This window comes from Physcomitrium patens, chromosome 13 (assembly GCF_059467195.1).
Source record: "Physcomitrium patens ecotype Gransden chromosome 13, ASM5946719v1, whole genome shotgun sequence".
Classification (NCBI taxonomy): domain Eukaryota; kingdom Viridiplantae; phylum Streptophyta; class Bryopsida; order Funariales; family Funariaceae; genus Physcomitrium; species Physcomitrium patens.
The window spans coordinates 13,416,549-13,429,092 of NC_143422.1; the positions used below are offsets into that span (position 1 = coordinate 13,416,549).

The following is a 12,544-nucleotide window of genomic DNA, read 5'->3' on the forward strand; positions in this document are numbered from 1 at the left end:
ATTTGGAAGACAAGATTATGCATTCAAGACAACAAATGGGACCTCTATGGCTGCCATATCAAGATGGATTGTGGATTCAGATTGTTCCAAGCATATGACACCTTATAAGTGTTCATTTGACATTTAAGAGGCTATTTCAGCATCAAACGTGGCATTGACAGATAGTGGTATGTATGAAGCCATTGGAATTGGTTCTATTATAGTGGAGGTGGTTGTGAATGGACAAACCAATAGGATCAAATTCAGAAAAGTCTTTCATGTACCTAAGATGAAACAAAACCTACTTTCGGTGAGTAAACTTGTAATTGAAGGTTTTAAAGTTCAATTTGACATGAATGGATGTTTTGTAAGAACATTGAGTAGAGACAAGGTCTTCAAAGGCTTAAAAGAAGGAAATTTGTACTAATTCATTTATAAGAAGGTGAATGGAGTTGAGGTAGCCACATTTCTTGAGTTTACCTCAAACGAAGACAAGTTGAATATATAGCATTGTCGCCTTAGCCATTTGAATGTGAAGAGCATGACAGAGCTCAAGACCATGGTAAGTGGCTCAGATCTTGGCAATACAAGCCATATTACAGAATAACTTGCATGAAAAGGATGCATACAAGGCAAACAACAAAGGTCCTCATTTCCAAAGAGTGTAGCAACACGTGCTACCAAGTTGCTGGAGATTTTCCATTCGGATGTATCTGGACATATGAAGAACATAAATATTGGAGGATCAAGGTATTTTCTTACTTTTATTGATGATTATTCAAGAAAGATTTGGATCTACATTCTTAAAGCCAAGAGTGAATGCTTTTAGAGGTTTAAGGAGTTTAAAGCACTTATTGAGAAACAAACTGAATTTAAGATCAAGGTGCTACATACTGACAATGGAGGTGAGTACATGTCTAAGCAATTTGATGTTTATTTGAAGAATGAAAGAATTGCTAGACAAACCACAACTCCATACACTCCATAACAAAATGGTGTTGCTGAAAGGGTAAATCAAACCATTGTAGAGATGGCAAGGAGCATGCTTCATGGTCAAAACCTTAGCTATGAGTTTTGGACGGAAGCTGTGGTGAATGCAGTGTATACAAGAAATAGGTGTCCAAGAAGTGCTCTTGCATCAATGACACCACAAGAAGCTTGGAGTGGGAGACAACCTTATATTTTCCACATGATGACTTTTGGTTGCATATGCAAAAATACTAGATTGTATGAGGTCCAAACTTGATGCAAAAGGTATAAAGTGTGAATTTCTTAGTTATTGTGAAGGTACTAAGGCATATAGGCTAATGTGCTTGGAAACCAAAAAGATCATCAAAAGTCATGATGTTGAGTTTTTGGAGCACAAGAATGCTTGTGAGCACTTGGAGATGTGTCCAAGTGAGAGTAATGGTGTGTTTGTAGATACATCTTTGAATTCAGCAAAGAAACAAGAAGATGAAGATAATGAAGATGATGAAGATGAAAAGCCAAAGAAGGTTGAAAAGATGAAGGCTCCTACAATTGCTAGGACAAGTAATAAAAGAAATGAAGATGTTGAAGATTGAGATGATAATAATGATGAAGAATATCAACCATTGAGTGAAAAACGATAAGGTTTAAGAGTTGGAAAAGAACAAGAAGTACAAGAAGGTGAATGTTCTTCTACAAGTGAAAGGAAATATCCTTTGAGAGAATGAAGGCAATGTGGCAAATGATGGAAAGATCTCATCTTTCTTCAAGTAAGTAAAGAATATGCAAATGTTGCTCTTCTTATTGATCCATTATCTTTGTGTGATGCTATGAAATGTAAAGATGCAATCAAGTGGGAGAAGACTATAGAAGAAGAATATCAATCTCTTATAGACAATGGTACATGGTAATTGGCACATCTTCTAGCAAATCGATCTAGTATTAGTTGTAAGTAGGTGTTTAGGATTAAAAGAGATGCAATGGGTGCAGTGGTGAGGCACAAGATAAGATTAATTGCGAAAGAATACTCACAAGTTATTGGAATTGATTTCAATGAGACTTGTGCACTCGTTGCCAAATTCACTACTATTAAGACCATTGTAGCAATTGAGGCAGCAATGGATTTTTAAATACACCAAATGGATGTGAAGATGGCATTTTTTGAATGGAGATGCACATGATAGAAGATCCACAATGAGATATGTCTTCTTCATTGGAGTGGGAGCCATTTCATGGAATTCTAAGAGACAACCTACGATTGCAAGATCAACGATGGAGGCAGAGTACATGGCAGCAAGTCATTGTACAATGGAGGCGTGTTGGATAAGGCAACTCTTAGAAGACATTGGTCTAGTGCAATTAGAAGCAACTCTCATCATGTGTGACAATCAATGATGTCTTGTATTTGCCAAAAATTCAAAATACCACTCAAGGACCAAGCACATTGATGTTCAACATCATTTCTTACGATAGAAGATTGAAGATGGAATAATAGGTATGAAGTATTGTGCTACAAATGATATGCTTGCTAATGTGCTTACAAAGGCATTAGTAAAGGATAGACATCATGACTTGATTCAGAGATTAGGATTAAAAGCCTTTTGAATATTAGCAAAGTGGGAGTGTTGAAGATCAGCAAGTACTTGCTTAGTTACAACCACATAGAGATTAAGCATAGTGTGTTGCTAATAGTAAATGGTAGCAAAGAGTTAAAGTAAGTTATTGTGGTAGCACCAAGGATTTAATTGAATGAGGTAGAAATGGATGTAATATCAAAAAGATGGAAGTTACCTCGTTGGTGAGCAAACCACCACCTATAAATAAAAAATATTAGAAGTAAGAATCATCTTTTTCCACACTTCTCTTAGACTACAATCCTTGCTGATGCTAAGTGTTTGTAGCTTTTAGACTTCTTTTCTTTAATATGCCTTGACTTTCAAGGCAAGTTTTCTATATGTTTGCTACATAGTTAGCTTGTTCTTTAAGCTATCAACATGTGTGGCACATGGTTAACTTATTGACCAAGTTTCTAACCTAAAAGTCAACAATAGACACCTATAAAATCAAAGCAACATCTTTGAAGCTTCTAAAAAGCTTTTTTTAGAAGATATTATAGAATTAACTTATTTTTACCTACTTCTATTTACTTCTACCTATTTATACAGGTAATTACTAGCTTACATGTGTATGTCCATTATAGTAGGTCAATTTAGTTAAAAGATGGATCTATTTAACATTCACCTTTTTAAAAATAAAATTAAATATAAAATACCAAAAATATAAAGAAATAATTAAAAAATAATAATAAATTTTATTTTAAATAACATATTTTAGAATTTTTTAAAAAATTTAATGATTGTATTAAAGTATTTTATAAGACATATATTTTTGTTGTTTACTTTATCATCCATTATAATCATACTTGCATTAGTTATCAAAAAAATAAAATAAAAGTAATAATCTATTAAAACCTTCTAAATTTTAATTGATTTTGATAAAATTAGATTAAATATTTATTAATAATTTTATACATGTCATTTCAACTTTTATCCTAATATAAATAAGAAAATGTTAAAATGACTTAGGCTATTATTAAATCAACCCATGTGTTTAAACCATCATAGTACCTTCTATTTTTCCTATCCATGTTTGCAACTCTCCTCTTTATTCTCTTTGTTTCCAATCCGTATTCCAATTTTCATTGAAAATATTAAGCTTGGATTTGTGAATTGACTCCATTGGCCTCCTAGCTCCTATTTTATGATCTTGTAAAGAATTTAAAATGCTTATCAAGCATTTTAGTTTTATGTAAATTGTAGCCATCTATAAACTCAACCTCATAATTTTACACTTATGACATTTTAGTAAACTGGGATTGTTTATCAACAATGACGAGAGTTGAAAATAAGAATAGGAATTGGAAATAAGAAGAATGAGGTTGAGAACAAGAAGAACATGGATGGTACTAGGAATGGAATTGAAAACAAGAGGAAAGAGAGTAGAGTTGAAAATGAGATTGAAAAAAAGAATAGTGAAAATAAGGCTAGAAATAGGAGAATCCAAATGAAGAGAACGAAAGGAGAGGGATACAATGATGGTTTAAACATATTGATTTGATAAAATTTTGGTTCATTTTAACATTTTCCTATAAATAACAGTAATTTAAGTTTTTAAATAATAATCTATAATTTTTAAACTTAATAATGATATCATAGTTTTTATAAAAATCAAACATACTTTAATCTTCTTCATTCTATTATGACAATTTTTTGCTAAAAATAAAATATCAAAAATATTAAAAAAGACTAAATTCATGATTAAAAACATGTTTAAAAACAAGACAACATTTGGATTGCTTCAAAACTTGAGTTGGCAAGAATAAAATATTTTTTTCTTATTACTTACAGTATAGAAACTAAGTTTTATAAAAGCTTCTAAAATGGTTCTAAGAATTGAAAAATATTGCAAAAATTTAAAGAATCTTTAATAGAAACTCTTAGAAAAACCATGAAAACTCTTAAATAAAAATAGAAGATTATTATAATCTTTTTTGAATTATAAAATATTCTATTAATCTATATAATATTACATAGATGTAAAGTTTTTGGAAATAAAAATAGATATGCAAATGCTTTAAAAAATGTATAATTTTTTTTGATACTATTAATAAGTAATAATTTATATTGTACATACACATATATAATTTTTATAGATAGGATTTTTTTATCTTGTAACTTTATTTTCTATTGAATTACTTGATGTGATATTTTGAAGTATTTATTGCATGTAAAAATTAATCTTATTGTTTTACAAATAACTTTTAATTTTTAATTAAAAGCTGTTTGTTACAAGCTCAAAGTAAATTAAAGCTCAAATTTTCTTCTAAATACAAATTAACACTATAATTAAAAAATAAATTTAAACCCAACTTTGACCAATAAGTAAGAACACATGTTGTTGGCTAAATAGAAACATTGTGCATCTTACTTAATCTTACACTTTAAAATCTAATAAACACCTATCTTAATCTTCATTTGGATTCTACCTATTTCACATTCTAATAAACCAAAATTAGAATATTACTATGATTTGACCAATGAGTTGTTCTTTGTTTTGTTTTTTTGACACCCAGGCTCAACATGTCCTTCATTATCATCATGTAAACACCAATGTTGCAAAGTCCCGCAAAGTGTGAAAAGGGTCGAATAGGATTTTCGAAGGTATTAGGGAATCCTATAAATATCTTTCCCCCTTTTGGACAAATATAGTCGGTTTCACACTGCGGCAGCGGAGGCCTTTTCTTGCTTGGGCTTCGAGGTAGTTTGCTTCCTCTTGCTCCTGTAATCGACCCGAACTCTCGTAACACCGCCCTCGTCTGGCGTCTCGGTGGTTGCAAGTTGTGAATTCTCGCCGCGTTTGGTGAAATTTCTTGAAATTGGCTGCATGGGGGAAGTGTAGTGACCAGGAATTTACGTACCCATATGTCGGATTTTCTGGTAGGAAATAGGCGGTAGGGAATTTTTGATGTGTGCACGAGGAGCCCTGTAGTTAGGGTTTTCTGAGTCTTTCGGTGAGAGGAGGAAGAATTTGCTTGTTGGGAATTTTCTGGTTGCACACTCCCCGCCGCACATGGATTGTGATAAAACTCCCACTTCAGAGGAATCATGTGATTTTACTATGGGAATCGGAGAGTATTGTGATTAACAATGTGATTGTTCATGTCAAGCAGTCGCTCATTGCTATTGGCAAGCATGTTCTGACATTTCAGCAAGCCTAACGGTACCTTCGAATATCCTTGCACTGTGTCCGATTCATCAGCGTCGGTGTATTTTGTTGCAATGTGAGAGCAACATTGTCTGCCAATTTCCTCTCGGAATCGCAACCGGGTTTAGGTTTGCGTGAGATCTGCATGTTTTGAATGTAATAGCTATTGCTTGATGAGATTGATTTAACTCAATATTCGAGGTTAGCGTTTGGTATCAGTTGTTGAAGTTTGAAGTGGTGTGCTGCAGCTAGGGCCACTGTTGTATTCAGCATGGATGAAATGATGGAAGAGGTGGTATTATAGGGCTTATTGGCAGGTGGTGATGATGGCGGGGGAGCGCGACAAGGATCGAGGGCCGCGTGGGGACACGGGCGCCGCTACGTCGTTATGGATAGACTATCTGCTGCTGCCGGAGAAGCTGGAGGAGCACCTTGCGACTCTTGCAGGGGGCAATGTGTCAATTCCCACTCCAGCCGAGCTTATTACCGTGTTTTTGGAGCAGGCCCTTCTGAGTCAGAAAGCTTCGCTAGGGCATACATTGCCTACGAGTGCTAAGGATGTGTTGCCCGTATCTGATGCGTGGACGACTGTGACGAAGACAGCAGCATTGCTATGTGAGCGCGCAGCCAGAGTTGCAGTGTCAGCAAATCTGACGCTTGAGGAAATTGAGGCCTCCATCAGCTCCCCTCAACATCAGTTCATGCTTCTTAAAGCCCTCGTGAAGCACGACAAACCTCGTTTACTGATTCATGAATGTGACCTTAACCGATGGATGCTGCGTAATGCTTTGCAATCACATCCGTTAGGATCAGCTGCTCCGAACGCTACTCTTTCTGGGCCTCGGCACCATTATTGGACATTGGGCGAAGATGTCGCTAATACCATAGATACTCCAGATAGTGGATGCTGGTCTGTATCCATTTCTCGGAATCTCTGCAATGGTGCTGCTAAGGATACATTGGAGGAGGAAAAGCTCGCAATAGAGTTTCTCGAGAATGTCCTGTCGCACAGGGATGGGGTTTGCTCGAAGGGGCCAGCATCTGCGTGCAAATTGACGAGTATGATTGTACAGGATGGAGGGGATCGACCCAATGGTGTCAATCCTGAGGCAGCTTTAAATACCTTTTTGAGCACAGGGTATTGGTGCCGAATCATGCTAGACGTTGCCGAGGTACACTTTATGAGAGGACGAATTCATGTTGCTCATGGGCTGTTTACAAGATGTGCCGAGTTGAACCAGCGTATCAGCGAGGCTGATAGGAGCTCAGTCGGTGCAGACAACCCACACCTAGAAAGATCGAATAATGCAGAGAGTCACCGTTCTGTATCATCAGTGCCAATGCAAAGACTTGCAGGTTTTATAGTCGCCTGTCGGATGCTTCTGAGGTTACACCCGAAATCCAATGTCAGCGAAGGAAGGGAGAGAGACCTAAATGAGATTGCACTTAAATCTTCTCCCCTACTTTCACTAGGCGAGCCATCTGCCGCTCAAAAGATGGTCATTGCCTGCGAAAGAAGCAGGTATAATTTAAAGCAAAATTCTGAGGCAGATAAGCCGCTCGTTCGAACAAAGCCAGAGGATGACGACTTAGTAACTCAGCCGCCTTTCAAGAAACTAAAGTCATTTCGCTCTCCTGATATGGAAACATGGACTAGTCTAGAATCTCAAGAAGTCAACGCCGCGAATGATAGATCGAAGAATGATGATCTGATGACTTCTGGAGTTCAAATTCGCGAAGATATTGCACCAGAATCAATAAGCGAAGAATGCGAAAGCAAGAAGATTGAGCGCGATACCACTGACGTCGAGACGCAAGCTCTTGTAAGAGAGGTTGTTGTTGGAGTTGAGGATTCGCGACCTGCTAACGGTATCAGAACACTTCCCAAGAAAAAGGTTCGTAGTATCATGGATTTCAAAGTTGGAGATGAAGTCTCAAGTGTAGGGAAAGAACGAGATGGCATTCGACTGATTCGCAACGTAGTTGGTGATACCCTCGAAGGTCACTTGACGAAGGGATATCGTATCTCCTTGGCAAGGGATCCAGGCATTCCAGTGTCGATACACTGGCAGCTTGTAGCATGTAACGTCATCAGAGACATTGTTGAGGGAGCTCCCATGCAGTCCTTTCTGCAATCTAGTCGCGTGTTTCGTGACAATGAAGAAGCCGTTAATTTTTTGATGTCTCAGATGGCGGCAGTAAAGAAAAGCTTCGACGAATTGACCACAGTATCCAAGAATGGTACTTTACTTAAGCCTCCAGCAATCGAGCGGATGAACATAAGACAAGGTTTTGAAAGAACAGCAACGGACGTGGGATGTACCATGAATAGTAGCAATTCTAGTGCATTTATCTCCGAATTTGCCCTATACGTGTGTTGCGTTTTGGATAAACATTGGTGTTGGGAAGCTGCTCTAAGGACCAACCTCATTAGTTCTACAATGGTTCCAAAACTCTTCGTCTCAGAACATTATGTGGTGAGACGTGAACATATCCCACAGGAACTCTGGGTCGATGCAGTGCAGTCGGCGGCAATATCTTTCACCAGAACGGCCGTTCGTGCCGCGGACTCTGAGCGATTTCTGGGAGGCCATTTCCAGAGCAGACTGTCAAGTGGCAATGTTCCTGCGAACACCGCAGCTTCTCCGGCAGTCCCATCATCCTCAGAGAATGATCTTAAATTGGAAGTTTTGTTGTGTGAACTTCTAACTGCTGAGAATGTTTGGGATATCGAAAGGCTTGTTACAACCGTCCACAGGCTGAATGCGGCTCTAAGTGCAAAGAATAGTTCTGATTGTTCTAGGGCACATTCTGAAGTAGAGCATGTAAAAACTGGCAATCACAAGGCTGACATTAAGGCTTCACTTGCATTGGACGTTTCTGCTGTTTTGCGTAGGCGTGCTTTCAATGCTTTGGACACCACAAAACAATTTTTGGTTGCGAGGAAGTTGTACGAAATGGCTATAACGATACATACCAGAGATCATGATAGTATGATGATGTTGTGGCTGTTGGATAGGGTGAGCTTGAAAGAGGGAGCTCTTTTGTGCCTACCAGGGGTTGAAGATTTCGACCAGGGGATTTCACTTGATTTGGGTGCAATTGAGTACATACTTCTTAGTTTGATCGAGAGAGAACTTTGGAAGGATTTATCTGAGCTTTGTGAATGGGGGCTCTCTATTGTAAAAAAAGGAAGGAGCACTGGAATTGGTACTCGTGCTGAAGGATCTCACAAAGGACAGGACATCTGGCACAGAAGGTGCGCTCAGATTTTGAAAGTGGTAACTGTGTTGGCAGAGCTTATGCGGCTTTGTTCTGCCCTGCTGTCAAGTACTGCACACAACCACTATACGGAAGATGTGGTTCGTATGAGTTTGAAAACGTCCCAACTTTTTGAAGATTTTTTATGTTTGTTGGTCGGCGGTGATGTTGAAGGATCCTCATCAGGGATGGAGAATGGAAACCAATCATGGGGAGCACAGAATCGAAAAGTAGCCCTACTGTTATTAAACCCCAGTATTCGAGTTGTTCCTCTTATATCTCAGCTCACCAACCCGCGTGTGCTGATGAATCTTGCAAGTTTGATGGCTGGCTGGCTGCACAGGTGTAACGCAGAGAAACTCACGTCTGTTACTATTGTGGTTGAAAGATACGAAGCGTTAGCAGCAATTACCTGTGGGACTACTTTTCCTCCTCTCGGATCACTCCCTCATGGTGCTGGGTCGTTCTCCACCTTTTCTTCTAGAGTAGCTCCTGAATTTGGCAGGAACCTTTTTGGTGCGCTGTTAGAAAGAATTGTTGAGCTTCCAGGGGTTGTAGATAAAGATAAGGAGAAAGGGCATCGGTGGTTGCAAGGTCTGGCTGATCTTGCGTTTGAAGAAGAAGCTTATGTGAAAGCTCTTCAACTCTACCTTCAAGCCGGAGCTATTAAGAGTGCTTATTATTGTGATCGATCCTCAGCAATGACTAAGGAAGTATTTACCCAGAGTGTGTTGCGAAGGATGGTGCAATGTTGCCGAATGATAGGTGCGACTGTTCAGGCAGCTCTTTTATGCCAAAAATTAGAAGATCCTGACCATGAGTACGCGTTTCGAATTTTGCAAGAAAATTCATTGATAGTGGTCCGTGATGCAGTAGCATACTTTGATTGTGTATGGGAGGTTCCATTGCTGGAGCTTCTAGTGCACATGCACGCAAAGAGTGGTGATCACGAGCGTCATTCTGCATTGATATCTCTTCTTCAGCAACCAGCGCTCAATGCACATAATCCGCAATCAGTAAGGGTTGCTCATGTGGCTTCCCTCGGGCAACGTTTTCTACAACGTCTTTGTGAGGAGCTTCTTTGATGACGGTTCAATTTCCATCCAGTGGATTATGTGCCGAGTGGGTTCGAGAAGCCCAGTTCTGTGCACCCAACAACTGAATAGAAGCCGCAACCCAATGTTCTGACGAGACTGCTCCATGCCTTGGCCATTGCTACCCAAGGGCGCCCCCAAGAATATGGGACATAAACGTGTCCAACATGGTGCGTGCTTCTCAATATTATGAAAAGCCTACATCATTTGTTGGAAGGTTAATTGAATAGTTACTGCTGATGACATTCATTTTATAAGATTGCACAGATAAATATATATACACACACACACACATATAGGCTTTAACTGATTGGTTGGAGTAAAATGTAACATTGCTGATCTCTCTCTTTCTCTCTCGTTATTTTTAATTTTTAATTTTTTAATATAATCTTATTCACTCATTTGGCGTATGATTGACCAAGTATAGCAGATTTTGCTGGTTGATCTCGTTTTTAAGATAGAAGTGGTATGCATGCTTCTTCAAGGGACCAAAATTTGTAGTCGCCAGTAACTGATATTAAAGAAGGTTCTTGTCATGTGGAGGTGTGCTCTATTTCTTGTATTGGTTCTCATTCATACAGTTGCAGAAGACACTTTCGTGAAATAAATTATATGCTGTGGGAAGCCTCTGCAGGATTTTACGGAACTGCCGTCGGCTATTTGTAATGAAAGAAATTGGGCTTTTTTACTCAGTATCGTTTTAACTTCTTTCCAACCTAGGCTTGAGACCGTAAAGCTTAAAGATGTTTCAGCATTAGAACAGCCATGGAGACTACACTCTTCGTCAAGGAGGAAGCTCAAGAATTGTCCACTGAGGTCTTATATTTTGGACTTCTCCTGTAAGACTGACTGCGTGATTCAAGTCTTTTTGATGTGTTAGAACCCACTGATGTTGAGTTCTGACGTTAATTCTTTCTCAAGTCAGGAAAGATTTTGATTGCAGAGTGTACGAGTTTGATGGTACAGTGTTAAAATCTTTAAACACTTTGAAAGGTAATGAAAACAAATGAAATGTGTATTGTCTATAAATTGAACTCTTCATGTAGATTTATTTATTTACTTATTTATTTATTTCCCCTATATGAGTGTAATATATTGTCTTGCTAATGATGATTTTTGGTTTTGTAATACTTTCAAGTGTGTTGCAAAGAAGTGATTCTGAAAGGCTTTGTGTTTTGGACTAAAGTATTGGCATGCCAAGTATTGTATAAAAATTACATGTAATATCAACATAAACCACAAATATTCATTTTTTTCAAATAAAAATCTATATGTAGCCATGATTCAATTTTTACAAAGTAGATTAAATTGTACTTTTTAGAACAATTTTTTTTTATTTTTATATATAGATATATGTATGTATATGCTTTTTAATGTGCTTTTTATGCACATAACTTTGGTTTTATGTTCTTTAGTGTTAGACAAGATGTTACTACCTAGTATTAGATGTGTCTTTCATTAATAAACATAATTCCCCTTGATTGACTTGAAAAATGAGAGTAAAACAGTATTAAAAAATACTAAAACTCCATAAATAAAAATGGTATTTATTTCTAGTTACAAAATACAGTAATTGATGTTTTAAAAAAATCATACTAATGTAATGCAAAGGTTACTTCATTCAAAAAAAAAAAAAAAAAAAAGTAAAGTAAAAAAAAAGTAAAAAAAAAGAAGAAATAAACTTTGCTGTACTTTAATAAGATAACCATAAAAACTTGAATTAAAAAATAAAAATTTCAAATTAGTGTTAGTAATGTGATTAAATATTTAACTTAAAAAAAACTCGATTATATAATTTTTTAAAATAAAACACTATTTAATGAGGTGTAGATTTATTGTTTTTATGCAATCACTTGAATTTGTTTCAAAAAAACTGTTTCAATTTATAATATTTTTTCAAATTCTACTACCAATACTTAGCAATTGTCATTCATAGCCAATAAAATTTATGCCATTCATGTACAAGCAAAGAGTCTAATTAAAATCCTAATTAATATTCTTGTTGTATAATGTTTGTACGATTATATGTTTTTTATACTATTCAATAAATTATTTAAAAATAATAAAATAAATTTACTTTTTTCTAAGGTCTTAACATATGTAGCCTCATTTCAGATTTTTATCCTACTTTGTACCCTGACTACCTTATTATTTCTATTTATAATAATTGTATTGTTTCTATTCCTTTTCCACTAATTACTTTTGGTATAGTAGTAACAATTCAATATCCCCTTAAAAAGATCATTTATTATTAACTTAATCTTTATACATTATGTTATAATTTTGGCCCCTATGTTGGCTTTAAAATATATAGAGTTCTTTTAAAATAAGAATAAAACATTATTAAATATTTTTTCAACTTCTTAAGTATTTTGCAAAAAAATTTAGAAGTATAACAAAAATATTTAAAAATCAAAATTAAAAATATTTTATGATTGTTTTCTTTTTCTTCTTTTATTCTTTCTTCTTACAATATT

The 12,544-nt window shown here is 36.4% G+C and overlaps 1 protein-coding gene across 4 annotated transcripts; it reads left to right on the forward strand.

Annotated features, from left to right (window-relative positions):
- The first annotated feature begins 5,584 nt into the window (after positions 1-5,584).
- On the forward strand, positions 5,585-11,147 carry LOC112290513 (uncharacterized). Of its 4 annotated transcripts, none has more exons than XR_016506123.1 (3): positions 5,585-5,727; positions 5,961-10,237; positions 10,693-11,147. XR_016506123.1 is itself a non-coding variant. In XM_024536840.3 (2 exons), exon 2 carries the CDS (start codon positions 6,036-6,038, stop codon positions 10,056-10,058), a length of 4,023 nt encoding a protein of 1,340 aa, XP_024392608.1. In that variant the 5' UTR covers positions 5,585-5,727; positions 5,961-6,035; the 3' UTR covers positions 10,059-10,468. The 4 variants fall into 4 exon arrangements, 1 of the variants encoding a protein (XP_024392608.1); XR_016506122.1 differs by having other exon boundaries at positions 10,702-11,147; XR_016506124.1 differs by having other exon boundaries at positions 5,587-5,727; positions 6,017-10,237; positions 10,702-11,147.
- Positions 11,148-12,544: the final 1,397 nt, after the last annotated feature.